General features: G+C 47.8%; 1 protein-coding gene across 1 annotated transcript in view; it reads left to right on the forward strand.

Moving 5' to 3' along the window:
• The first annotated feature begins 220 nt into the window (after positions 1-220).
• The window catches only part of LOC126419591 (phospholipase A2-like), a 148,381-nt gene continuing 122,244 nt past the window's right edge, over positions 221-26,357 (forward strand). The window contains exons 1-2 of the mRNA XM_050086777.1: positions 221-297; positions 11,540-11,673. Coding sequence (XP_049942734.1) covers positions 221-297; positions 11,540-11,673 — 211 coding nt within the window. The remainder of the gene's footprint in view (positions 298-11,539; positions 11,674-26,357) is intronic.

Raw genomic sequence — 26,357 nt, forward strand, 5'->3', positions numbered from 1 at the left:
AAGTACTTTCGAAAAACACCATGCTTCTATGACCTTAATCAGCATGAAAGTTTAGAAGGTGTTGGACATTGTGAGCAACATAAAAAAAATAAGATGTGCAGTCCATACAGCCTATGCGGGAGAAGCAGCGGGTGCTGAGCTAGTGCTCACTACATTTGCATGCAGCCAGCGAATAGCAGCAAGGAAAAATCACGGGCAGTAATTTTTGTTTGCACGTGTGATGCTGATTGTAGAATTTGTCAGCGGTGTTCTCGGAATACTCCCACGTAGTCCACCTCCAAAGCTGAGTGGTGAGCGGTGAGTGCACCATGCGTCGAGCGGAAAGATTGCTGGTTTTCGGTCTCATCGCAGCGTCCATAATGTCGACCACTGCTTCCAAGCGTGTTTCGAGAAAAGGTACAGTAAGCTTTAGTTTGGACAAATCCACACGTTCTGTGCAGCCCGGGTCTTTGAAGCTTCATCAATGGCTCGTCGATACCATTCATGTAACGTCTCATCGGGCTCATACTGCCTATTTTCGCTCTGATAGCTATGTCTCTTTCGTTAAGTTTTTGGATACAAATAGAGGGGTTGCTTATGCCTCATGGTTCTGAAGTTCGCTTTAAGTATCACGGTGGTACCATAAGTGTGGTCCACCCCTGGTAGCTGAGTGGTCAGCGTTACGGAATGTCATACCTAATGGCTCGTGTTCGATTCCCGGCTAGGTCGGAGATTTTCTCCGCTCAGGGACTGGATGTTGTGTTGTCCTCATCATCATTTCATCCCCATCGACACGCAAGTGGCGTCAACTCGAGAGACTTGCACCAGGCGAACGGTCTATCCGCCGGAAGGCCTTAGCCACACGACATTTTCCATTTACCATAAGTGTGGCACTTCTTCTAAAGTAGAGCTGCGTTACATAAATGTCAGTCTTCAATCTCCTGCCAGAGGTTGACAACTCACTTCAGGAGATTTTGTTCCTTTATCGTCATGTGAGAGATATATGATACAAACGCTGGTTCATTCAGCACCGGTAGCTATGTTTTAGCGGTATCCGTTTAGCGGAGATGGTAATCAAATGTAACATTCCTTCCCATCTACAGGTCTATGGTTATCACATTCATGAAATGTTTTGTGGACAGGTGGGGACGATTTCTTTGCAATGAAAGTGGCCACCGTAGATCTAATTGCACACGGCGGGTACTTGTACTGAATTCCTCATTTAAACGGCGTCGAAAACTGACGTTAGTTGATCTCGTTTCTCTTGCTCACGAGATTCGTGCCACGGCCGCCCTGGGTGAAACGGAACAACAGAGCGAAGCGCAGCTTACAGCTCCCGAATTTCCGTCATTACCCTGGCAGTACAGCTCTAATTGTTGTTGCCAAGACAACAGCGTCCGCGGTGCAACGTAAGAAATGTCGTACGCAGGATGAAGAGTCGGATGGCCGGTCGGTGTGGCCGAGCGGTTCTAGGCGTTTCAGTCTGGAACCGCGCACCAATACGGTCGCAGGCTCGAATCCTGTCTCGGGCATGGATGTGTGTGATGTCCATAGGTTAGTTAGGTTTAAGTGATTCTAAGTTCTAGGGGACTGATGACCTCCGATGCTAAGTACGATAGTGCTCAGAGCCATTTGAAGCACTTGAAGAGTTGGATGCCTCTTCTCCTCAACGACCGCTCCCTGAAATAATTGTGTCGGTTGATGTATCTTCCAGTGCTGAGAACTCCATTACCGACTGGTCGGTCGTGCGAATACTTTTGTTGATGTCTCTGGTTTTTCTCTTTGTATCCCTCCTGTGGTTGAAGTAAATCCTCCGGAACCACCCTGGGTTTGGGAGGTCGAGAGGCCTCCTCGTGTATCAAAGATTCAATAGCATCACTCTGAGGCCCACCTAAACCCACCTACTCCTTCATGTCACCCATTCAGGTGAGATCGGAACTGACTGCTGTTGTTACTTCTGTGAAGGCGATATGTAGCCAGGAAGCCGGCCCACTACCTGTCAACCGAGCTGTTGTGTTGCTCAAATGGCTCTGAGCACTACGGGACTTAACTACTGAGGTCATCAGTCCCCTAGAACTTAGAACTACTTAAACCTAACTAACCTAAGGACATCACACACATCCATGCCCGAGGCAGGATTCGAACCTGCGACCGTAGCGGTCACGCGGTTCCAAACTGACGCGCTTAGAACCGCACGGCCACACCGGCCGGCTGTTGTGTTGCCTGACCACTCTTGTGCGTCGATCTAAATTGAAGGATCTCGTTCTGCGGAGTGGACTTCTGAGGCTCTTTGTTTATCACTTACTATGGGTAACATTTGAGAACCGCCTACGTCCCTGACTGCAGATGTTGTAAACAATCGTCCAATCTGAGCGCGCGGTGGCTCGTAAAAACATGAAACCTAAAGATGCCAGAGGCGAGGATGCAAGTCGCACACCCTTCAATGGACCTCACAATGGTCCTTGACAAACACTGATGACGTAATTAAGTAGAACAGCAGCTCGAATTTGTTTCTTGTTACAATATGCAGCCGTATACATTTCTTTCTCTGAATGTTAATCGGGTGGAATCGGAACTGCGGCGCGCTTCGTTGCGTCATTTTATCTATGATCCCTGTGAGGATGTAGTATTTTTACAAGAAATTCAGTTCACTGGTTTACCTCTTCCTGGTTTTAGTATTGTGTTTAAACGTGGCTCCCGAATGTCCCCCGTGAACGGCCTCGTTTTTTATGGGAGGCATTTCCACCGAAGGTGTTGAAGTTCTTGATAGTGGTAGAGGAATAGGATGTGCTCTTCTTCATCTGATCTTGATTCTCCTTTATACACCACCCAGTTCCTGAAGAACTTTGGACCGTTCCGGATTTTATAAGGTAGAGGTGGTTTATTTGTTACCAAAAATACCGCGGAGTATTTTGATAGGTGGTGATTTTAACAGTGCCTTGCATCCTGTGCATCAGTCCCCAAGTTTTAATTTATGTCGGGAACTGCAAGATTTAATTCATTCCTCGAAACTACAAGACGTTTGGATCTGTAAATATCCGACTCTTGTCAAAGATACTTATTTTACTGCTACTTCTAGCAGTAGGCTTACCGGATGTTATTTACTTTATTGGAAGCGCGATAGGATTTTGACTTTTGATGTGATCCCAGCCATCATCAAGGGCCAATGAGGAGTGACTGTTACTTTAAGGGGCTCCGGAAAGGCTCAAAATCATGAAAGTTCAATTTTTACTTTTTTGCGTTTTCTGAATCTGCAACTATTACCTTTTAATAGATATATAATTTATTCAATTCCGAAGACTACAACTATTTTAAAATTTTTTTTGAAATGTGTTCTACATGGGCGTGACCCACTGTGGCGCTGTTAAACTGCTGTCAAATGGTGGTATTATTAACGTCCGTGTTCATCAGGTACATTTTAGTGATGTGAGATAAAGTATGTGTTGTGGCTAGCCTGTGATGGTTCAATATATATCGCTGGTGTGATTGTCGATTGTTTCATGTTTATTTACTCTGTCGTTATCTCGAAAATATTCGTAATTAATTCTGTTTCTTGAGTCTCTGTTTTGTTGAAGTATAATAATGAGTAAAAGTAAAGTTATTAGAAATCCTCTGAAGGCTTTTAAGAAAAGGAGAAATGTTGGAAAGCCAAAGGTATGTGTTATTACTGTAAACAATAAAGACGATAACCAAGTGAGTGAACCTAACCTCTCAAGTACACCTGCCCATAGCAGTCAAAGTGGGAAAGAAAATACTTCACAGAAGAAGCTTGGTTCAATGAGTGAAAACTATGAATGTTTTATGGGCGAATCGGATGTGAATGAAATATTTGATATGTCGGTTCTCAAAGGAATTTTTTCAAACTGTGTAAGATGTATTCATTGTAGTGGAGTTGGTCTGGAACTCTCCATAATAAAGCACGTAGGACTTGCTAGTGAAATACAACTGAAATGTGATAAGTGTTCATACATGACCACCTTTTGGAACAGTGTTGCAGTAACTGCAACTGAAGAAAATGGTAGCAAAATCTACGAACACAACAACGAGCGATGCTTGCTTTAGACAAGGAATGCCTTCGGGCTGCAGACAGGGCTGTAAAGAGTCTAGAAATACAAGCAAGAGTAAACAGGAGGAGGAACAAGATGAAGCTGGAGGAGGAGTTTGCAGAGGATGAAGATAATCCATCCTATGGACCTGGAATGCACTATAAAGTTAATCCAATCTTTGTCACTCGATTCCCAAAACTTTTATTTTCTCATACTAATTACATGTTTTCTAAGGATCTTCCAAACATATTTGTTTCAAACTTTCAGTAAATGTTACACAGTACCTTCTGCATAATTTAACACAGCCTTTTTTCCAAAAAACTGTATATTTTTGAATATATAAATAAAAAATTGCAAAAAAATGTTGTGAATTTTCATTACAATTGAAAAAATCATCTTTAATAACTGAACTAAAATTTTGTAAAATCCCTGTGTTAAGTTGTAGCCCATATTCCAATAAATAATCTGTAAAAAGTTCAACTTCCTACCTCAAATACTTTGTGAGGAAAGATGTAATTTATAAGCGTTATTTTAACATTGCAAGTATAGGGCGTTCCGGAGCCCCTTAAATTACAGGCGACAGCAGGTGAAAGTGTTTAGATCACCTAGGATGCTGAATGTAGTGCACTTGGAAGATCCCTTACTAGATGGGGTGATCCGAGAAGCGTGGGAACGTAGTCTCCGTTCCGGTTTCGAATGGTGGATTTAACTCGCAAAGCCGACGCTACGACAATAGATAGATCACTGGAATTTCGGAGGACCAAGAATTCTACTGCTCTCTCCAACGTGACCTCTATGACGGCGGTCATCGCGTTCCTCTGTGGACTGCAGACGTCAGGCGTGTAAAGGTGCGATCGTTACAACTGAAACAGCGTCAAACGGTGATAATTATGGCCTCTTAATTCAGGCTGGTAGAAAAACCGGAAAGGGCTGGACCAATGGGTATTTACTGGTAAAACGCGAGCTTATTTTACACCATTTCAATCACATAGCAGCCAATTAAGCTTACTTTCTTAATTAATTAAAAGGCCAAGCAACGAGACCCATTTAAGATTCAATGCCAATTTAAATAATCTACAGAAAATTTAAAGTTAATTTTAACCCAAGTAAAGTCGTAATAAAGGGAGACGTAAATTTAAACAACCGTATCAGAACAGATCAGAAGGCCCTTCATTACCGGATAGTGAGAATAAAACATGATTTAATCTTGACTAATTAAAAAACTTAAAACCATACATAAAACAATGAAAAACAATTGAACACCAACATCTAGACAAGATAATTTTAAACCCAGAAACACACATCAATTAAAGATTTAATAAATTTTCCAATAACACAAGAATAATTAAGTTACAACAGATTAAGGTATTTGTTGAGATCCCAAGGCACATCAAAATTTGCTTAAGGTGAAGCTCTCAAGCTAACAGATACAAATTCATAGTTCTTCCAAGTATGAACTTAACTTTGAACAGGAACATTAAGGTACGGCTGCGGTTGGAGGAAACAGCGCGAAAGATAGGTAGCGGCGAGAGTTGCCGAGTGTATGCACTTCAAATGATGTAAACAGCCGGCTAAGCAAGCCGACGGGGCGTAAGTGGCGCCCGATCCTGGGTAGCACGTACCAGCAATGGCGTCACGAGAGATTATTAACGACAGTTTCCTGCAGCACAAATAATTTTAATCAGACAGAATTCCAACATTCAGCCGCGCATCAAATAAATAACTCTTTGGGTAGAATTAATTAATCTCATCTCTTATCAGTGACAATGACAATTTCACTGCTTTTTTAATAAGTTAGTCAAAAGATTTAGGAAACCAGCTAAAAATATTTCAGCAATAGAGTAGTAATATCAGTTTTTTTAGCGAACTATTAAAACAGCCACAAGGACACTCGCATGACATTCAAAGATCATTTCTACACAAATTAGTCCATAGCGATTCGGAGAACAAATGCGTCCTGGAATAGACAAATTTATTTGAACGGCTTGAATAGAACAGACGCACTATATAATTTCTCAACAGTACACGCCTTTAGCATTATCTTCAGGGAAGCCAGAACAACAAAAGCAAATCATAAATAGGCCAATAAAATAGCAAAACCGACACACATTCTAACACGAACAATTAAGCATTCGTGGCAACTGGTAATACTAAACATTTGACTGCGCCTCTAACTGAAAATTACATGACCAATCATTTACTTTAAAAATCAGAGGAACTGAGGCGATGTGGACAAGAACAAGTAATCCATACACTAATGCACACTACCAACTTTCCAAATAAGCTTTTTTCTGGAACACAGTGCTTTCCACAGGCTAAAGGTGAACGAGCACCACGGATTCATAAAGTTAACACATAAAGCAAATTACAATAAGTTACCCCATGAATCAGATTTTGGATTCACATTACTGGTAATGGTTGAACTGTGTAAGCATTCACTTGAGCACGAGCAACTGCTACAATTTCGCACTGCATTGATAATGACCCGACACAGGTCGAAATCTGATCTGCGTTGTGACTATAAATGTCATATTAAAGCAACTGCTCTATCTAACCCAAAATTGTGTTATCTCCTAAAGCTTCTTGTCAGGCAGAAACAGACGTATTTCGCCCGATTACCTTACCAAATTCTGATTATAAGACTGTGGCGAGCGCTGAGTAGCTGGTGTCTGCGTTGCTTGAGAATATTGTTGCTGACCATCATATTTGTATTCGTGGTCGAACTACTCTGACCCTGGTAGCTGGATGTCGTGATGTATCAGAGTCCGCTGTCATTCCTGCTCTTTGTACCCTGGCTTTTACGGATTTTGACAAAGCGCTCGACATAGTCAGTCATTTCTTCCTGGTGCCGGTACCGGAAAGCGTGGGTTCAATACTCACGCGCGGAGGTTCTTATCTAATTTGTTTACGGTTATCCAAGCTTCGGTGACTGTCAATGGACAACTGACGCCCCTGATGAGCGTCGGTAGGGGTTTCCCTCAGGGAAGTTCGCTTTCATTGTCTTTGTTTGTTCTATCACTTGAACCCCTTCTTCGAAGGATCGCCCCTAATTTACAAAGATAGTCGCTCTTGGGCGAGACGATCTCGGTGCGCGCATACGCGGACAATGTGTTGGCAGCAGTGGTGAATCGACGTAAGTCTTTGGGTGCCATGACTGATGGTGGCTCCAATTAAAATGGCTACATTTAATTGGTAGTCGATTACAAGCAAGATACAAGGAAAAATCCTGGAACATAAACGGCGTTCTCTTAACCTGCTTCAGAAAATTCGAGTCCTGGATACCTACGTCTTGTGCAAAGCGTTTCGCCTGCCCGCAATGGTGGCTGGAAACTGAAACAGATGTCTAGCCGTTTTTTATTGAAGCATCACATTCTTCGATTACGGTACGAGGTGGGTGCTCGTGTGCGTCCCCTTGGGGCGCTTGGGACTTTCCGCCATTCAAACGTAAGCGTCTGTGTTTTTTGTTCGGCGCACCGCGTTGACCACACTCGCGCAGTACACACATTGATGTCTCGGCAGTTTTACTGTCTGTGGCCGGGCAGTCTTGAACCGCCTGTCGAAGTCGGTAGATCGAATTTTCGGTTAAAACATGACCACAGATTTTATATTTTTGATTTTATACAACACGTCCATCTACCAAACATTTGTTAATGCCCGGGAGAGGGACTGACTGTACGGCTCCTGTTCAACAAGTATCGTCGCAGACTTCTTGGAAGACGGTGTGGTTTCGTCTTACGCTTCCTTTTCTACCGATGGCGTGGTATCAAGTGGTCCACAACTTGTTTTCCACCAAAAAGCGCCTATTTCATATTGGACTTAGTGTCACGGATTAGCGTTTCTAACACGGACAGTTGAGACTGCCTTTTCGGCCTGTTCTATACAGACTCCTCCTGCTTTCCGAGAACAAAGTCAAATGCAATTACATGGCTGTTGGGCCACTACGTTCATTTCATTACGTTGTAGATGGAGGCGATGATACGAACACACTTGCCTTCCACCAATATATGCCCACTGCATATCTGAAGCGTTTGCCCCTGCCATGATATCGCGACTTGCATGCAAATACGATAAATTTTATATTTGGTTGTCAAGGTATCGGTTGAATTAGCCGGTCCTCGTGGTTTTTTAAAAATGGCCGCTTTTCAGGTATATTGTTCGACAGTTTATTTCATTTTTTAGCCCTGATAGTCTTGTTAAGGAAAAGTCGGTCGATGCGTTAGGTTACCGAACTGCTGACCCATGTTTGATTCTTAGTTGTCTTTTTTATTCGTCATTTAGAAAGAAAGAGGGAAAAAGAGATGTTAACGCATTGGACTGCCGGTCTGTGTTCACTTCTTGGTTGTGGCTTTTTTCTTTTTTTTTCATTCGCTGTTTTTTCGCTGTCTCTGATAAAACTTTGATAACAAGAACGTCCTCCTTTGAGGCGGAACATCGTGAGATGTGATTGATGATCAAATAAGTGTATATAAGGTATTTAGAAAGGTTTTCAGCGAAGCAGAAGGCCATGCGAGGGCTCCGGGTTCGATTCCCGGCCGGATCGGAGATTTTCTCCGGTCGGGGCTGGGTGTTGTGTTGTCTCCAACATCATTTCATACTCATCGACTGCCAAGTCGCCTAGGTGGCTTCAGCTAAAAACACTCTCACCAGGTGACTGGTATACCCGCTTCATTTCGTTCGCACATAAAGGAGAATCGGCCAAATGTAAACAGAACAAGTGAAATACTCAATTCTGCACTCACCTTTCGCACTCGGGAAGTTTAGTGACACTCTCTACAATGTGCCGAGGATGAATAGTTGTACCTATCCCACTCAAAACTGAGCAAGCCGTCGAGCAACCTCGGTGCATGGCTATCCGCTTCCGCGGCTTAGCATTATACGACCCATGTTATCTGAGCGTTTCTTTTGGACTGCTGCGTCCACCAGACATGGTTTCTGCTTGTCACATGTCCTATCCGTTTCCGTGGTATTGATCGGACTCGGTAAGTGCATCACTGAGTTTGTTCACTGCGCGAATAGCGCCAGTTCCCTACCGATGCCTTGAAGTGTACCTGCAATAATCCAAGGATTCGGCAATTGAGAGTATTATGCGTGGGCTTATAACCGCAAAAATCCTTTTATAGCAACAGAAGCCTTAGTATAAGGATTCAGAAGAAAGTTTCTAAATATCCTCAATCTCTCTAGCACTCAATCTACACAATGTGCACACATTTTTCTTATTTCATTCTGTTTTTCCGTAATTTGTGACTTTTGGCCTGAAGTCGTACTCGATGGCTCCACACACCATGACGCCAGAAGTAACACCGCTGTGCCTTTCCAAATCCAAAAGATTGGAAGGATGGGACCTCTCCCCAGTTGAGTGGATCGTTATATTCGAGTAGTGCAACCTTCACTGGTTTGTGTGTGTGTGTGTGTGTGTGTGTGTGTGTGTGTGTGTGTGTGTCCGTCGAAGTAACCTCATGGAATAAGCTGTCAGTCGACGATTCATACTGGGACGTTTTCCTTGCCTGACTTGCATAATAGTGGTACAGTCGCAAGGCACCACAGATACACAAAACGGCGGCTTCCAGAGTAGATATCTAGATGTAGACGAACAATCACATTGTAAACTCTTTACAACTACGTCCGTCACCCGAGAGCAAGCAATGATCTGCCTGCAAATCCTGTCTCATCCCGCATCGGAGAGTAGCAGGACCTTGATTAGGGAATTACTATTCCGTGCGTACGCTGCAGTTATCATCACAATACGTATGGCTGGCATCTGGAACGGTGCCGTGATCAGCGTGCTATGGGCTCCTCATGAATGGCGTCGCATGATGTTCAGCATTGCATGGCAGTTCTGCACTACCCAGATGATCGTCGATCTGGGGAGTGACAATGTGACACTCCACACCATCAGAAATGCTCCAACAGCACTCCTCTGAGTTTATGCACTTCCGCTGGCCACCAAACTCCCCAGACATGAACATTATTGAGCGTATCTGTGGTGCCTTGCGACGTGCTGTTCACAAGAGATTTCCACCCCCTCGTGCTCTTACGGATTCATGGACAGTCCTGCATAGTTGATGGTTGGGGTTGACTTGTTTGGGGGAAAGAGTGCTGTCATCGGTCTCATCAGATTAGGGAAGAATGGGGAAGGAAGTTGGCCGTGCCCTTTCAAAGGAACCATCCAGGCATTTACCTGGAGTGATTTAGGGAAATCACGGAAAACCTAATTCAGGATGACCGGACGTGGGATTGAACCGTCGTCCTTCGGAATGCGAGTCCAATGTGCTAACCACTGCGCCACCTTGCTCGGTAGGATTCATGGTGTCACTTCCCTCCAGCACTATTCAGACATTAGTCCAGTCCATGCCACATCATGTTGCGGGCACTTCTGCCTGCTCGCGGTTGCCCTACACGATATTAGCTACGTGTACCAGTTTCTTTGGCTGTTCAGTGTATTTAAAATGACCTCTTTCGGCAGGTAGAGTAGGTCATTTTCAGACGGATTACACCATGTGGTGGAGCTGGCGACGTGCTGAGCACCTGCGTGTTGTCATGCAGTTATCGTCTTCACAACACACAACTGTCCAGCACTTCGCGAGCTCCAGCAAATGGTCCAATCAATCTGAAGTTGGCCTATAATATGTGCCAAAAGCGGCCTTTGTAAATAAATCATAGGGATCGTGACAGTTTCTTCATAAGTAATTACAAGTAAGATTGCTAACACTCCCATCCCTGTTGGTTAAAATCTTGTGAGTACGATACAAAGCTAGTACTGTGGCGAGGAAGATCTCCAGATCTGTTCTCCGCTAGAGCAAGTGTGCGACCAGCTCGGACGTCAACCTCATCCCAGCGCAGGTGTTGAGGATACCAAGGACCAGTTATAACAGTCGTGGGCCAGTTTGCTTCAGGGAGGGGAAGATACAATCTCTTGATGACGAAGTGAATCAGTGAAGCCATGCAGATCAGAGGGGGTCAACGTCATACTGATAAGTAGGCTCATACTATCAAGTTATATCTAAATCTGACACGATTTTGTTAGCACTGAAGTCACATCACGTATCCTCTCAAACTGTCTCGGTTCCTTCACCCCGTCTGGGTTTCTCATTATTTTTTGTCAGTCACTGCACGAACCCGTCGCATCGATGTCTGAGGGATTTTCCCTGGTCTTACCACTGTGGTTCCCCTCTTGTTACCTGCGAATCTTTTGCTAGATTCGCAGGTAACAAGAGGGGAACCACAGACTTTCTTCTTTCTTGGTAAAAGAAATGCCACGTTTGTGAGTTTCTATGTCACTCGTCCCCCATTAAACAAACGTCGGCTGAACAACCGGACACATGAGACAATAGGCAATAGGCAATACGAAAACGTGTGGCCACGAAAGCCTCAATACCTTTGTTGTACGACCACCGATCGCAAAAGTACGCTCGGCCACACACTGACGGCATAGATGTAGATCATCAGTCTGGTAGTTGGTAGCTTCCAGGAACTCCTGCACTGTCGGTGACTTGCCTCGTCTCCCGTGTGTGCAGGGCGGACATCCGGCGCGCAGTGCTGGAGTCGCCGAGCAAGCACGTGCGCGAGATGCCCGCCGTGGACGTGGACGCGCTGATGCAGGCGTGCCGGCAGCAGGGGCCTTCAAGCACCTCCGGCTTCATCTTCCCAGGTAAGCTCAAGCACTCCGCACTCTGTATAACTGCAATGGAACACGTCGCTAAACTTTAATAAATCCTAACTAACGCTTTCTTTACCTCTTTTATATTTACATTGTCCGCCGCTCGTGGTCTCGGTAGCGTTCTCGCCTCCGGCGCGGGGTCCCGGGTTCGATTCCCGGCGAGGTCAGCGATATTTACCTGTCCCGAGATGACTGGGTGTTGTTGTGTCATCATCATCATTCATCCCCATCACGGTCAGTGCAAGGCACCGGCAAACCACCCCCATTAGGACCTCGCCTGGTACAGTGGTGAGGGTCTCCTGCATCGTTCCTCTACGCTCTGTGAAGAATAATGGGACTTCAATATTTACATTGAGGTGAGAAAAGTCACGGGATACCTCCTAACATCGCGTCTGACCTCCTGTTGCCCGGATTAGTGCAGCAACACGTCGTACAACGGCCTCGACAAGTCCTTCTAAGTCCCCAGCTGAAATATTGAGCCAGGCTGTATCTACAGCCGTCCGTAAATGCGAAGACGTTCCTGGCGCAGGATATTGTGCACGAATTGACTTCTTGATCTTGTCTCATAAATTTGCTATTGGACTCATGCCAGGCGATCAAGGGGGCCAAATAATTCGCTCGAATTGTCCAGAATGTTCTTCAAACTAATTGTGAGCAATTGTAGCCCAGAGATAGGGCGCATTGTCATCAATAAAGCTTCCATCGTTGTTTGGGAGCATGGAGTCCTGGAATGGCTGGAAGTGGTCTCCAAGTAGCCGCGCATAGCCATTTCGAGTCGAACGACCCAGTCCATTCCAGCCCACGCCTTTATGGAGCCACCACCAGCTTGCACAGTGCCTTGTTAACAACTTGGGTCAATGGCCTCGTGGGTCTGCACCACACTCGAACCCTACCGTCACCTCTTACAAACTGAAATTGGGACTCATCTAACCAGGCCACGGTTTTACAGTCTTCTAGGATTCGACCGATATGGTCACGAACCCAATAGAACCGCAGCAGGTGATGTGTTGTTGCCAAAGGCATTCATGTAGGTCTTCTGTTGCCATAGCCCATTAACGCCAAATTTTCGTAACGGATACGTTCGTTGTACGTCCTTCATTGACTTGTGAGGTTATTTCCCGCAGTGTTGCTTGTACGCCAACACTGACAGCTCTAAGCAAACGCAGCTGTTCTCGGTGGTTAAGTGAAGGCCGTCGGCCACTGCGTTGGCCGCGGTGAGAGGTACTTCCTCAAGTACAGTACCCTTGGCACACTCTTGAAAATATGGATCGCGGTATAGTGAATTTCCTAACGGCTTCCGAGATGGAATGTCCCGAGTGTCTAGCTCCAACACAAATTCGCGTTACTCCAAGTCTTAATTCCAGTCGCCAATGCACTGCGCTTTTATACTTTCTGTACGAAATACTACCACCGTCCGTATATGTGCATGTCACTATCCTATGACTTTTGTCACCTCATTGTACGAGGCCTGTCTTAAAAGTATCCGACCTTTGGCCAAAAAAATATTTCCAATACCTGACTGGGTTGGGACCCTAATCCCCTTCAAAGTAGGCCCCTTGTGCCTGCACGAACTTAGCCCACTGATCCTTCCACAGCCAGAAATACCTCTAGAAGTCTTCTTTTGGAATGTTGTTCAACTCCGTCGTCGTGTTCCTCATTATCTCTTCTCTACTTTCAAAACGGGATCCTTTCAGTGGCGTCTTCAATTTTGGAAATAGCCAGAAGTCGCAAGCAGCCGAGTCTGGAGAGTAGGGTGGCGAACGGCTGTAATTCCATGTTCCGCCAAATTTTTGATTAAGTGGGATCAATTTCGCAGCCACTCCGTGCATGTTCACATCATCAAGCAAAATTGCATGTGCAGAATCTTTACTCACTCTAACCTCTTTGTCAAACGACGACCTGCCATCATTAAATTTTGTACCCTCTCAACAACAACTGAATTCCGAGCAGTTTGGGGCCTGCCAGAACGCTGGTCACTCTCCACTGATGTGCGACCAATTTTGAATCGGTTGAACAACTCCTTAATTTGTGTTATTCCCATTGCACCTTCTCCAAACACCTGCCGAATCTTACGAATTGTTTCGCTTTGAGAATCACCAAGTTTTTGACAAAATTCGATGCAGTATCTTTGCTCAACGTGTTAGTCGTCTTGAGAGAATCGGTAATCCGACGATCACGTTGTCTCAGCGACTAACAGGCAGCGACTGACGCGTTGGAAGGCGGGGACAAAATTCACCCATGCGCATAAAGGTCTCTTCCTTTACTGTGTACAGTGGCGCAGCGCTATCGTCTCTGTTTTGCGCGGGAAAATCAGAGGTCGGATGCTTTTTAGACAGACCTCGTACTTTTACACGATAAGGATCTGATGGAATCCCTTTCCGATACTATACAGAACTCGCGTCTGAGTTAACCTTCTTTATCTATAATGTTCCGTAGATGCATCTGTAGCGTACCAACTACTCGCCCCCTTTACTATCATATAAATGATTTGCCCCTTCCAAAAACCTGCGTTAGTTATTTTGATTTATTTGATCCATGTTAATGTCAGGGGACTTCAGAAAGCACGTGGCGTATCTGGAAAGTTAGTATCGTTTTTGAAAAAAACTCATAAAAACAGCTTTTCAGACTAAAATTTATCTTTACAAGAAAGAGCATTTCTTAAACTACACTCCTGGAAATTGAAATAAGAACACCGTGAATTCATTGTCCCAGGAAGGGGAAACTTTATTGACACATTCCTGGGGTCAGATACATCACATGATCACACTGACAGAACCACAGGCACATAGACACAGGCAACAGAGCATGCACAATGTCGGCACTAGTACAGTGTATATCCACCTTTCGCAGCAATGCAGGCTGCTATTCTCCCATGGAGACGATCGTAGAGATGCTGGATGTAGTCCTGTGGAACGCCTTGCCATGCCATTTCCACCTGGCGCCTCAGTTGGACCAGCGTTCGTGCTGGACGTGCAGACCGCGTGAGACGACGCTTCATCCAGTCCCAAACATGCTCAATGGGGGACAGATCCGGAGATCTTGCTGGCCAGGGTAGTTGACTTACACCTTCTAGAGCACGTTGGGTGGCACGGGATACATGCGGACGTGCATTGTCCTGTTGGAACAGCAAGTTCCCTTGCCGGTCTAGGAATGGTAGAACGATGGGTTCGATGACGGTGTGGTTGTACCGTGCACTATTCAGTGTCCCCTCGACGATCACCAGTGGTGTACGGCCAGTGTAGGAGATCGCTCCCCACACAATGATGCCGGGTGTTGGCCCTGTGTGCCTCGGTCGTATGCAGTCCTGATTGTGGCGCTCACCTGCACGGCGCCAAACGCGCATACGACCATCATTGGCACCAAGGCAGAAGCGACTCTCATCGCTGAAGACGACACGTCTCCATTCGTCCCTCCATTCACGCCTGTCGCGACACCACTGGAGGCGGGCTGCACGATGTTGGGGCGTGAGCGGAAGACGGCCTAACGGTGTGCAGGACCGTAGCCCAGCTTCATGGAGACGGTTGCGAATGGTCCTCGCCGATACCCCAGGAGCAACAGTGTCCCTAATTTGCTGGGAAGTGGCGGTGCGGTCCCCTACGGCACTGCGTAGGATCCTACGGTCTTGGCGTGCATCCGTGCGTCGCTGCGGTCCGGTCCCAGGTCGACGGGCACGTGCACCTTCCGCCGACCACTGGCGACAACATCGATGTACTGTGGAGACCTCACGCCCCACGTGTTGAGCAATTCGGCGGTACGTCCACCCGGCCTCCCGCATGCCCACTATACGCCCTCGCTCAAAGTCCGTCAACTGCACATACGGTTCACGTCCACGCTGTCGAGGCATGCTACCAGTGTTAAAGACTGCGATGGAGCTCCGTATGCCACGGCAAACTGGCTGACACTGCCGGCGACGGTGCACAAATGCTGCGCAGCTAGCGCCATTCGACGGCCAACACCGCGGTTCCTGGTGTGTCCGCTGTGCCGTGCGTGTGATCATTGCTTGTACAGCCCTTTCGCAGTGTCCGGAGCAAGTATGGTGGGTCTGACACACCAGTGTCAATGTGTTCTTTTTTCCATTTCCAGGAGTGTATGTTCCGACATATTTGCCACCGTTGTTCAGACATTTCTCACAGCGGGAAACCAACTTTCCTATACGTTCTTCATAGATAAATACGGCCAGTGAAAACAGTCACCGCTGAATCCCATTTTTTTGGGTCGTCATCGCTGTCAAAGCTACTTCCTCCAAAATCATGCTTCAAATTCAAGAAAAAGTCGTAGTCACATGGTGCAAATTTGGAGAAAGTCGAAACCAAACGCGTGGAATGCCCAGTCACGGCACTATATTCCTTGACAACAACGTTTCCATTCTACTGGAGTCACTCAAAACCATATTCAGCATTTCGGTTTGGAGCAGTTCATTCATCCGCCGCGCAGCTCCGATCCCGCTCTTTCAGACTGCCGCTTGTTCTGGAACTTGAAGCGTGGAGTTGGAAGACGGCGCTTTGAAAGCGATGCCGATGCAAAAAAGAGTGGTCAGCAATGGATGGCTTCGCTAGCGGCATTTTTCTATGAAGAGGGCATGTAAAAGTTCGTTTCCCGTTATGTGAAATGTTTGAACAATGATAGCAACTACGTAGGAAAATACATGAAATGTATTCGCAATTGCGAATGTGGACAATCGTCGGCTGCATAACGGAATGAAGACAATGAAAATTTGTGCTGGACCGGGACTTTTCTTTTCATTACTCTCACATTCCTGAAATTACCTAAAACTACAAGGAAAGGGAAGCTAATGCCACCCTCACTTATACCCTAAATTTTTAAGAAGATGCCTCAAAAGAAAAGCTCCACCACTTCAGGCGTTGGCCCCTATCAAGAAAGGCCACAATAACTTATATTTAAAAAATGCACCAGTACGTTCTCGCAAAGACTGGCGTTCGCCTTCGACATCAGCGGGAAAGAAAATAGGCGTTGTGGTGGCATGTCAGCGGATCATCGATGCACGTCTTCTCGGAAGTGTGTATGAATAACCGTTGAGGGGACAGAATCTGTAAAATTGTAGAAGGAAATATGTCAGCTGCTCCTTGCATGGATGATCCAGCTACGAGGAGAGTTATGGAAAGCGCTCCGGAGGAAGTTCGAGAAATATTGTTGGTACTTGGGGTTCCTAACAACTGCACAATATCGACTGTTAAGGTATTGCCAGAAATTGAGGGCTGATTTGTCACTAGAACAAAATAGGCAGTGCACCAGTGCACTATGTGCCCCCCCCCCCCCCCCAATTCAAATCGTCGAGTAATTTTTTTTTTTTTTGGGCGGGGGGGGGAGGGGGGTTTAAGGGCGCTCAACTACTGATGTCATCAGCGCCCAGTCACAATTGTTAGAGCACATAGAATCTAGTAAAACTCAAGGGGGGGGGGGGGGGACACCGGAAAGTTCTTACAAAGATGCAGATAAAATAAGTGAAAGAGTTAGATGTCTTTGGACAATCCAGTCAAAGTAATGAAACGAAGAACACGAGCAGCTGCTCGAACGTCATCAGCTAAAATATCCTGTAAAGTAGATGGCAGAGACAGGACAACACGAGATTGACTAAAACGTGGACACGACAATAAAACATGGCGCACTGTTAATGCATGACCACAAGGGCACTGCGGGGCTGGGTCACCGGAGAGCAGGTAGCGGTGGCTAAACCGGCAATGCCCAATCAGTAACCTGGTCAGAAGGACCTCTTCTCGCCGAGATGGTCGGGAGGTGGTTGTCCAAGCAGTTGGGAACGGTTTTACTGCCCGGAGCTTTTTTCCTTGAAGTGATGACCAAGTATCCCACCACAACGACACAAGCCTCTTACAAACAACCCCACTAACGTCAGATGACGGGACACAATGGGAGGCTGGCCGAGGCAGGAGGACTGCAGCCTTGGCTGCAGCATCAGCAGCCTCATTCCCAGGCACTCCTACATGGCCGGGAACCCACAGAAAGCTGACAGGAGAGCCATCTGCAGCAAAAGAATGGAGGGACTGCTGGATCCTTTGCACCAAGGGATGGACCGGATATGGAGCTCCCAGGCTCTGAATAGCACTGAGTGAATCAGAGCAGAGTACATACGATGAATGGCGGTGGCGGCGGGCATACTGAACGGCCTGATGTAGAGCAAAAAGTTCGGCCGTAAAGCTGGAACATTGGTCGAGGAGCCGGTATTTAAAGGCGACGGCCCCGACGACAAAGGCACAGCCGACACCATCGTCAGTTTTGGAGCCATCAGTGTAAATAAAGGTGTGACTGGCAAGTCGCGCACGAAGTTCGACAAACCGTGAGCAATACACTGCAGCCGGAGTACCCTCCTTCGGGAGCGAGCTGAGGTCGAAATAAATATGGACCGGAGCCTGGAGCCAAGGTGGTGTCGGGCTCTCACCCTCTCTGAAGGTGGTAGGGAGGGCAAAATCCAATTGTCGAAGCAGGCGACGAATCGGGGGCAGCAGGGCAGACACATACAACCCATACTGACGGTCGAGAGAATCGACGAAGAAGGACTGATAGGAGGGGTGGTCGGGCATTGACAACAGCCGGCAGGCATACCGACAAAGCAGTATTTCGCGCCGGTAGGTCAATGGTAATTCGGCAGCTTCAGCATAAAGACTCTCGATGGGACTAGTGTAGAATGCTCCGGTCGCAAGTCGTAACCCCCTACGGTGGATGGAGTTGAGATGGCGTAAGAGGGATGGCTGAGCAGACGAATAGACGAGGCTCCCATAATCCAGCTTTGATCGGACTATGGACCGATACAAGCGAAGCAGGACAGTGCGATCCGCTCCCCAAGATGAACCACTAAGCACTCTGAGGACATTAAGGGAACGTGTACAACGGGCAGCCAAATAAGAGACATGTGGAGACCAACAAAGTTTCCTGTCCAGTGTGAGCCCTAGAAACTTAGTTGTTTCCCACGAAGGGGAGAACAACGGGACCTAGATGTAAGGATGGCGGAAGGAACGCTTTATATCGCCAAAAGTTGATGCAAACCGTCTTTTCTTCAGAGAACCAGAAGCCATTTGCCACACTCCATGAGTATAGGCTGTCTACACAACACCGAAGGCAGCGCTCCAGGAGGCATATTCTCTGGACACTGCAGTAGATCGCGAAGTCATCGACAAAAAGAGAGCCCGAGACATTAGGTGGAATGCAATCCATAATTGGATTGATCGCTATGGCAAAAAGGGCTACGCTCAAGACGGAGCCCTGAGGCACTCCGTTCTCCTGGAGGAAGACGTCGGACAATACGGAACCCACACGTACCCTAAACTTTCGATCTGTTAAAAAGGAATCAATAAAAAGGGGCAGGTGACCGCGTAGACTCCACCTGTGCATAGTGCGGGGGATACCTCCTCTCCAACAGGTATCATAAGCCTTCTCCAAATCGAAGAACACGACTACTGTTTGACGCTTCCGCAAAAAGTTGTTCATGATGAATGTCGACAAGGTCACAAGGTGGTCAACAGCGGAGCGGCGGCGTCGAAAACCGCATTGAACATTGGTAAATAGCCGTCGAGATTCAAGAATCCAAACTAACCGAGCGTTAACCATGCGCTCCATCACCTTACAGACACAGCTTGTAAGAGAAATGGGGCGGTAACTAGAAGTAAGGTGTCTATCCTTCCCGGGTTTGGGTATAGGAACAACGACGGCATCACGCCAACGCATGGGGACTTGACCTTCGGTCCAGACGCGATTGTAGGTACGAAGAAGGAAGCTTTTGCCTGCCGTAGAATGGTGTGCCAGCATCTGAACGTGAATGGCATTTGGCCCCGGAGCAGAGGACCGGGACAGTGCAAGTGCACGTTCGAGTTCCCGCATAGTAAAGGGGGCATTATAATTTTCCAGATTCAGCGAGTGGAAGGAAGGTCGCCGAGCCTCTTCTGCCTCTTTCCTGGGAAGGAAGGCAGGGTGGTAATGGGCGGAGCTTGAAACCTCCGCGAAAAAGCGGCCGAAGGCGTTGGAGACATCCACAGGATCAACAAGGACCTCATTACCTGAAGTCAGGCCAGGTACCGAGGAGTGGGCCTTAATGCCCGACAGCCGGCGCAGGCCACCCCAGACGACAGAAGAGGGAGTAAAACTGTTAAAGGAGCTTGTGAAAGAGGCCCAACAAGCTTTTTTGCTGTCTTTGATGACTCTACGGCATTGCGCTCGGAGACGTTTGTATCCAATACAATTCGCCAACGTAGGATGGCGGCGAAAGGTGCGTAAAGCACGTCTTCGAGCACGGATAGCGTCTCTACAAGCCTCATTCCACCAGGGGACGGAAACGCGACGTGAAGAAGAGGTAGTACGAGGAATGGAACGTTCGGCAGCATTGATGATAACAGCCGTGAGGTATTCGACCTGACTGGCACAACTGAGAAAATCGTGGTCCGAAAAGGTCGCCAGGGAGGAGTAAAGTCCCCAGTCAGCTTTCGGTATGTTCCAGCTCGAAGGACGTGGGGATGGGGTGTGGTGCAGGAGACGAACGACAAGGGGGAAGTGATCGCTCGAATAGGTGTCAGAAAGGACATACCACTCGAACCAACCGGCAAGAGTGGTAGAACAGATCGAGAGGTCCAAGTAGGAGTAGGTATGAGTAGAGTCCGAGAGGAAAGTCGGGGCGCCAGTATTGAGGCAGACAAGATTGAGATGGTTAAAGACATCCGCCAAGAGGGAGCCTCTCTGACAGGATGCAGAAGAGCCCCAAAGGGGATGATGGGCATTGAAGTCGCCAAACAATAAAAACGGCGGAGGAAGCTGAACAATCAGGTGCATCATGTGAGACCGACTAACTGCAGATGACGATGGAGTGTAGACGGTACAAACAGAAAAAGTAAAGGCAGAAATAGTAATACGGACAGCTATTGCTTGGAGTGGGGTGGTCAATGGGATGGGATGGGATGGTAATAGACATCGTCCCAAACGAGCAACATGACCCCACCATGAGCTGGAGTACCGTCCGCAGGGGTGAGGTCAGACTGCTCCGAGGTATAGTGGGTAAAAGCAATATGGTCAGTTGGGTGCAACTTGGTTTCCTGGAGACCAAGGACGAGTGGACAGTGCAGGCGGAGGAGCAGTTGTAATTCCTCCCGATTAGATCGAATACCTCTTATGTTCCAATGTAACAAAGCCATCGCTAGTCAGAAAAAAGGGGGAACGAAACAGGTGAAGAGCGGGTCACCTCGACGGCCGCGGAGGGCCAGGTTTCGAGGGAACAACGCTACAACCGGCGGGAGGCGGATCCTGTTCCATCGAGTCGTCGCCAGCTGCGGCCGCTTTCCCGGGTTGCGTAGGAGGGGCAGCATCATTCGCCGACGAGAGGCCAGCTGAGCGCCTGGCAGCAGAGCGTCCCGGCGAAACTGAGGACGGCCGGGAGCAGCAACTTGCAGATGGAGCGTCAGACGAAACGCGCTGGGGTGGAGAGGGGGATAAAGACTTCTTCTTGGAGGCCTTCTTGGAAGTCCGATGAGGCATGGGGATGGTGGGCTGGACCCGAAGAAGGTACTCACGCGCGGAGTCCGTTTTGGAACGCCAGACCACGGAAGCCGGGGTCCGGATTGTTTCCCTAATGGACGCCTGAGAAGAGGATCGCTTCTCAGGTGGCGGAGTGGGAGGAGGAGGAAGGGTGGCCCCTGGGGCAGAGGGGGCAGGGGCCGCGAGGGAGGAGGATTTGGAAGGGAGAGATTTGGGAGGCGGAGGCATAGACCTCTGATGGGGTGAGGAGGTGGAGGGGGGACAGGATAGGGGTGAGGATACTGTGGAAGGAGTGGACACAACTGAGGCAAACAAAGTTGTCAACGTCATATTTCTTCCTGGCCTCAGAATAAGAGAGACGATCCAAAGTTTTTAATTCTTGAATCTTCTTCTCCATCTGATACGTGAGGCAGTCTAAAGATCTAGGCGAGTGGATGCCAGGACAATTGATGCACCGAGGTGGTGGGGTGCATGTATGTTCCTCATGAAGAGGACATCCACAATCGCCACAAAGAGGCTCAGCCTCACACCGTGACGACATGTGCCCAAAGCGCAAAAACCGAAAGCAGTGCATAGGAGGTGGGACGTAAGATCGCACGTTGCACTGGTAGCACATCACCTTTACCTTCTCTGGGAGAACGTCCCCCTCGAAGGCAAGGATAAAGGCCCCGGTGTCGACGCGACGGTCTTTGGGGCTGCGCTGGACTCGCCGGACGAAATGCACGCCTCGGCGCTCCAGGTTGGCCCTGAGCTCCTCATCAGATTGCAGCAGGAGGTCCCGATGAAAAATAACCCCCTGCGTCCTATTCAGTGCCAGATGCGGGACAATGGACACTGGGATGTTCCCTAGTCGGTCGCATGCCTGGAGCGCTGCCGACTGTGTGGCGGAGGTGGTCTTTATAAGAACGGACCCCGAACGCATTTTACTGAGAGCCTCGATTTCTCTGAAGATGTCCTCGATGTGCTGGACAAAGAACATGGGCTTGGAGGTGGCAAACGTCCCCCCATCGGTCCGAGAACAGACTAAATAGCGGGGGAAGTACTTCGCCCCAAGCCAGCAGGCCTGTCCTTCCTCCCAGGGAGTGGCCAAGGGGGAAAAGGCAGGAGAACCAGAACAGATACATGTTGACGTTTCATCTGCGAAACGTCTGCCCCGATACCACCCACTCCGACCAGGGGCTCTCGCCACGGGCGCCACCCAGCCTCAGCAAGGGCCACCTGGCAGGATGACCGTTGCCGGGAGTCCTCATACCCCAAGGAGACGGGCATCTACTCCTTGGCCGACGTGGGGAGGGTACAGCTCAGGTATTGGCAGTACGATCCCTCTGTAGTCAGGGGGCTACAACCTAGAGGATACATGACGACCCCACCACAACGGGCTGGCTACCGTGCTGGATTTCGGGTGCCATGGAAAGTCCATCATGATCGTAGGTGCAGATGGGGATGCACTCTGGGCGTAACTTGTGCAACCCATCAGGCGTTTAGGCCCAATTTGAGGAATAGTGGGTGTGGTTACAATGCTGAGTGCCAAGGTCTTAGCGCACTGAGGACCAGTGATACACCACATAAGGTGTCCTTCCCCAAAAGGCTCGTACTTCTGTAGAATTTTGAAAAATGGAGGTCAAACCCCAAGGGGGACCATCACATGGAAGGCCAAAACGGTTGAAACTCCTTTTAGTCGCCTCTTCGACAGGCAGGAATACCTCGGACCTATTCTTACCCTGGACCCGCAGGGGGGAAATCGTCGAGTAAGTCTTCGCATGCGGAAAATAGTCCACGTCCAGAAAGAGAATCAATTGTGGGGTGATGTAGCCAGGAGTCGTGTGATGAGCGCCAGCATCTGGCGGACCAGAAGCCGAACATTACTCGACTCGCCGCACACAAGTCGATGGCCATCGTCGTCTTGCACGTCACACGCCATACATAATGGTGATAGCGTCAGGTGGATCTGGTGGAGACGCGACTGGTCGACGCGCTTCCCAGTAACCATAACATACCAGGCGGATTGGACGTCCGATGCAAGAGTAGCGTCGTGCACTGCCAGCCACACTGCACTACACCGGACTAGAGGATGGCTCAAATCGCTCTAAGCACTATGGGACTTAATATCTGAGGTCATAAGTCCCCTAGTATTAGAATTACATAAACCTAACTAACCTAAGGACATCATACATATCAATGAAGCAGGATTCGAAGCTGCGACCGTAGCAGCAGCGTGTTTCCGAACTGAAGCGCTAGAACCGCTCGGTCACAGCGGCCGGCTTTTTCTTCAATCAGATTCCGCGTAAGCCACGACTGCAGCGAGGCATTCCCTAACTTGGCCTCGGTGACGTGGAGGCCTGTAGCTATATTCAAGAAACAGCTCAAGGTCTCGAAGATGGTTTTCGTATATACGACGAGCGGTGGCCTAAACCTTTGACTATCGAAGCACGACTGATGTGCCGTCATGAAGTTCCATATGTGATCAAGCATGTGCCTACGACTTGCACACGTACATCCATTATGTACACGGTGACAATTATTAAACTATATGAAATAAAATCGCCATAACTTCTGAACGGTTTGCGTTAGGACGTTCAAACTACACTGCTGGCCGCGGGGCATGATGGGAATCAGCGCGCGCTGTATAGTTTGGTTTAGCGACGAAGCCCACTTTGCCGCGCGGGATTAGCCGAGCGGTCTCGGGCGCTGCAGTCATGGACTGTGCGGCTGGTCCCGGCGGAGGTTCGAGTCCTCCCTCGGGCATGGGTGTGTGTGTTTGTCCTTAGGATAATTTAGGTTAGGCAGTGTGTACGCTTAGGGACTAATGACCTTAGCAGTTAAGTCCCATAAGATTTCACACACATTCGAACATTTTTTTGAACGAAGCCCACTCTCATTTGGACGGATTCGTCAATAAGCAAAACTGGCGCATTTTGGGAGCTGAGAATCCTTAATGGGTAACTGTCTGTCGTGCAGTGTCCAGTCACTGAATAATCAGTGCAATACTCCATGATAGCACGGTGACTACTTAACAGTACATGAAGGTTTTGGAAGATCGTCCCCATTATCCAAAGTAACCCCCATTTCGTCAAGATGTGGTTCATGCAAGACGGAGCTCTATTCCAACGAAACAGTGTTTGATGTACTGGAGGAGCACTTTGCGGACCACATTCTGGCTTTGGGGAACCCAGAGGCCGCTGGCATGGGCCTCGATTGGTCGCCATATTCGCCGCATCCGAACACATGCAACTCCCTTCTGTGGGACTATATTAAAGACAAGGTACACAGCAATAAACCCAAAACCATTTCTGAGCTGAAACCAGCCATTCAGGAGGTTATCGACTTTATCGATGTTCCGTCACTTCAGCAGGTAGTGCAGAATTTCATTATTAGTCTGCGCCACATCATCACAAATGATGGCAAGTACATCGAACATGTCACAACCTGAATTCGAAAATCAGTGGTATATAATTTCCTTTTTTTCATATAGTTCAACAATTCTCACCCTACGTATTCCCGTACGAGGGAGACATTTTACTTGAAAGTCGCTTGCCCGGTGTAGCCGGATAAATACGATACTGCAGTGCCTGTGTTATTCTGAATTAAGATTCAGTGTCCCTTTGGACATGCATTCATGTCCCGATAAGTTGGAAATTCGGGTTCGATTCCCAGTCCGGCGCAAATTTTTATCATCGTCATTCCATTACACACCTGATGCTGATCCATATTCGCAACTGCGAATACATTTCATGTACTTCATAATGGCTGTTGTCGCCACAGTTATTGTTCCTTCGGACATGCATGATTGTTCAAAGGAACTTTGCATCGCCATTCGGAATAACATAGGCACTGCAGTATCTTATCGTATCGTCTGCAGAAAAAATATTTCAAGAAATACTCTTTCGTGTAAAAATCAATTTTTGTTCGAAAAAAGTTTCCAAAAGGGTACTTACTTTCTGGACACACTTTGGAAGTCACCCATGTTGTATCACGCTAAGACCTTTGCGCAGCAAAAGTGGCACATTGTCAGAAGGAGGCCATCTTCCTGGAAACTTACTCCAAACATTAAGTATGCGGGACAGTACTAATACTGTGGACAAGACGTCTCAACTGCACACAGACTCACAGTGACGTTCTGGAGGTATGCGGACCAAATGCAATGCAGCGTCCAGCTGTAGTGAAATGCTGCCAACAATATGGCTAAGGGCGTAAACACTTTGGTGATGTTGATCGGGAAGGAGGGCAATCGACATCGACATCAATGTCCAGGCAATCGAGAAACTAATTCACGGCATTTGGGAGAGACTGTTGTGAACATTGCTCGGCAGATGTGTATCTCGAATAGGCACAGTGCACATTCCATCGTCCAGAGTCGTCTTCAGTGTTGAGAACTGAGATCACTGTGGGTTCTGCGACCACTGTTACCTGCACCCAACGGCCCAGGATTTACCGTGTCTCTGGACTTCCTTGAGCGGTACTTGGTGGAAGGCAACGATATCCTAAGCCGCATCATCACCGGAAATGAGACGTTGATTTATAACATGTGCGGGCTGCGCTTAGATGGACTGGACTGGGCTCTCTGGTCCAGCTGAACAGACCATTGACTGGAAACGGTTAAATTCGAATACTTGGAGACCGTTTGCAGGCATTTAACGATGGAATGTTTCTGATGACAATGTGGCATCTCACCGAACCACAATTGTTCACGATTGGTTTGAAAAATATTATGGATAATAAGAGCTAATGATCTGGCCACGCAGATCGCCCAACATGAATCCCGTCGAACATTTATGGGAATTCATGTCGAACATTTATAGGACACAATCGAGAAGTCAGTTCGTGCACAAAATCCTGCAGCGGCAACACTTTCGCAATTACGGACGGCTATAGAGAGCGCATGACTCAGTATTTCTGCAAGGGTATTCCAACGACTTGTTGAGTCCATGCCATGTCGAGTTACTGAAGTACGCTGGCAAAAGGAGCTGCGATACGATGTTAGGACGTATCCCATGACTTTTGTCACTTGAGTATATGATACACGCAGATCACTGTGCAATTACCACTCAAGTACTTATCAGAGGGCATGGTACACCACCTTTAAACTGTGCTGCTGATTCTCAAATGATGTAGCTGTGGTATTCAGTCCGAAGATTGGTTTCATGGAACTCTCAATTCTAACCTACCCGATGGAACCTCTTTAT

Source organism: Schistocerca serialis, chromosome 9, assembly GCF_023864345.2.
Source record: "Schistocerca serialis cubense isolate TAMUIC-IGC-003099 chromosome 9, iqSchSeri2.2, whole genome shotgun sequence".
NCBI classification, from domain to species: domain Eukaryota; kingdom Metazoa; phylum Arthropoda; class Insecta; order Orthoptera; family Acrididae; genus Schistocerca; species Schistocerca serialis.